The sequence below is a fragment of the Clupea harengus genome, chromosome 6, assembly GCF_900700415.2.
Source record: "Clupea harengus chromosome 6, Ch_v2.0.2, whole genome shotgun sequence".
NCBI lineage: Eukaryota > Metazoa > Chordata > Actinopteri > Clupeiformes > Clupeidae > Clupea > Clupea harengus.
Genome location: NC_045157.1, coordinates 7,779,993 through 7,782,492, shown reverse-complemented (window position 1 = coordinate 7,782,492; position 2,500 = coordinate 7,779,993). Strand labels below are relative to the sequence as shown.

Genomic DNA, 2,500 nt, shown 5'->3' with positions numbered 1-2,500 from the left:
TGTGTGTGGGTGTGTGGGTGTGTGGGTGTGTGGGTGTGTGTTCTGGCCTCAAAGCAGAGCAGACCCACAGAGACACGGTCACTGCTACTCTCAAGCAGAGCTGAGCTGACGCTGGTCTGGCAACAGTAGAGACAGGCGGCAGTGGCTGTGGACCTCACAGGGCTCCCTCTCCTGGCGTCAGAAGGAACTGCAGCCGTATTTCTGGCCACGCGAGCTTCTTCGGACAAGAAGGAGACTTTTCTGTTGTATATACAAAGATGTTTGGGGGCTGGAGGGGTGTGTGGGGTAATACTTTTTATTTCAGTTATTTGTTTTTTTATAATTGAGATTTTTGCTGTACAGATACTGATGCTCCTAAAAAGGTTTGAAGCCTTCTGTGATTTCATTTATTTTTCTTTGTTGACTTCGAGTCTGCGTGTTTGTATGGGTGTGCGTCACCCTGTATGTATGTGTGTGTGTGTGTGTGTGTGTGTGTGTGTGTGAGAGAGAGAGAGTGTGTGTCTGCGTGCATATTCTAACTCTATAAAGACACACGGTATCTGCTGGAGCATGTTTGCATGGACCTTTCAGATGTAAAGCCTATTAAAGACCCTCAGCTAACCGTGTCTCCACATTTTTAAGGACAAACTGTATTCCTCCTATCCCTCCTCCTCCTCTTCTTCTTCTTCTTCTTCTTCTTCTTCTTCGCTGGATTCTCTTCTCCTTTCTTTATAATATTATTGATCTTAATTATGATTCTGATGCTGAAAGCTTGGAGCTGGTTTTTCTTTTTCTGATTTGGTCTCATTCTTGGTGTTTTGCTTTGAGGGAGCAATCCTCCAAGGTGTGATGTGTCTCTCTCTTTCTCTTTCTCTCTCTCTCTCTCTCTCTCTCTCTCTCTGTCTCTCTCTCTCTTTCTCTCTCGTGCTGTTCTGGATCTCCCTACTGTAAAGACCATGTAAGCATGCCCTATGGGACTAAACACTTTTTTACTATTGAATAAAATATGCATGAAGCTCTTGGTGGTTCTCCAATTATTGTTCATACTTTTTTTATTCATGTAAGATACTGGAAGTGTGTGTGTGTGTGTGTGAAGAGAGACTGTGTTACCATAAGATACATGACAGAAAGTGATGTGAAAGAATATTTGCAAGGCAAATGATTTGTCTGACGGTTGGTTATATGTCGAGCCATGAACACCGTTGAACTTTCACCACTTCCTGGAAGGGAACCAGACGCATGGGCGCAAACCAAAGTGAAAGTGTGAGAGGAGAGAGCAGACAGAGTTACCCTGGGGAAACAGAGGCAAAGACTGGCATGTAACGCATGTGTGTGTGTGTGTGTGTGTGTGTGCATTGAGTCTCCTCCAAAATCAAAAGAGGTGGTATTGGCTCACAGTTTATTCCCCTTTATGCAGCTCTAAAAGGGACTGTGTGTGTGTGTGTGTGTGTGTGTGCTAGAAAGCTCAGACACAGAGCTGAGAGTATTATTTTGCTTTGTCGCTTCACTGAAGAAGGATGCAGCCTGAAGCCCACAGACACAAGGTGAGTCAGATCACTCTCAAATCTTTCCAACTGCATAAGTCTCAAGCATAAGTCTCACAAGTGCTAAACTAGCACATTTCATTCACAATGGTGTTATTATCCAATTGAAAAATATAGGTGTGTTGGTCATTAGTATTTCGTTTAGCATGGGAACTCATCTGCACAGTGAATCAGGTTGAAACTTGCTGTTTAATGGAACTGACTCAACATTCCATATCTAATGAAATTACTTAAAAAGTAGTGTTGACAACAGATATAACAGATCTATATATCTATATATATTTACATATAGGTCTATATTGTACATTTTTATTTTGTAATTAATTAAAGCAGCCTTACATGAGTCTTACAGGCTTACTGTTGTTAATTAGATGAGGATAGAATATTTAATAACATTTCATATAGCAGTTATGTTAGATGTTATATGTCTTTGATGAACTAGTGGAGGTGTGGCAGTGACTGTATGTCCTTCCTGGCTCCATGGTTGGGAGGAATAGGTGTGTTTTCCTGTAAATGGCTTGATTGGCACCCTTGAGATTTATGCAGCTGTCAAAGGGACTGTGTGTGTGTGCGCGTGTGTGTGCGTGTGTGTGCGTGTGGTAGGAAGTTCAAACAGAGTATTCTTTTGCGTTGTCACTTCAGTGAGGAAGGATGCAGCCTGAAGCACACACACACAAGGTGTTTTCCTGTAAATGGCTTGATTGGCACCCTCTGTCCGATGAGATTACACACACCCACACACAAGGTGTTTTCCTGTAAATGGCTTGATTGGCACCCTCTGTCCGATGAGATCACACACACCCACACACACTCAGTAAAACCAGATGAGTGACTCTCTATGATGGAGATAATTTACAAACACTGTTAATGACTTAAGAATATAATAATCAAGTGCCTGGTATTATTAATTACCTTATGTGAATCATGTACTTATGTAAGCAGGAACATGGCTTTTCTGTGTTTATGCGTGTGTGTAA

The 2,500-nt window shown here is 42.0% G+C and overlaps 1 protein-coding gene across 1 annotated transcript in view; it reads left to right on the top strand.

Moving 5' to 3' along the window:
• The first annotated feature begins 1,088 nt into the window (after window positions 1–1,088).
• sting1 (stimulator of interferon response cGAMP interactor 1) overlaps window positions 1,089–2,500 on the top strand; it is an 11,935-nt gene continuing 10,523 nt past the window's right edge. The window contains exon 1 of the mRNA XM_031568887.1: window positions 1,089–1,523. Within this exon, the coding sequence (XP_031424747.1) occupies window positions 1,497–1,523 (27 nt within the window). The 5' untranslated portion in view covers window positions 1,089–1,496. The remainder of the gene's footprint in view (window positions 1,524–2,500) is intronic.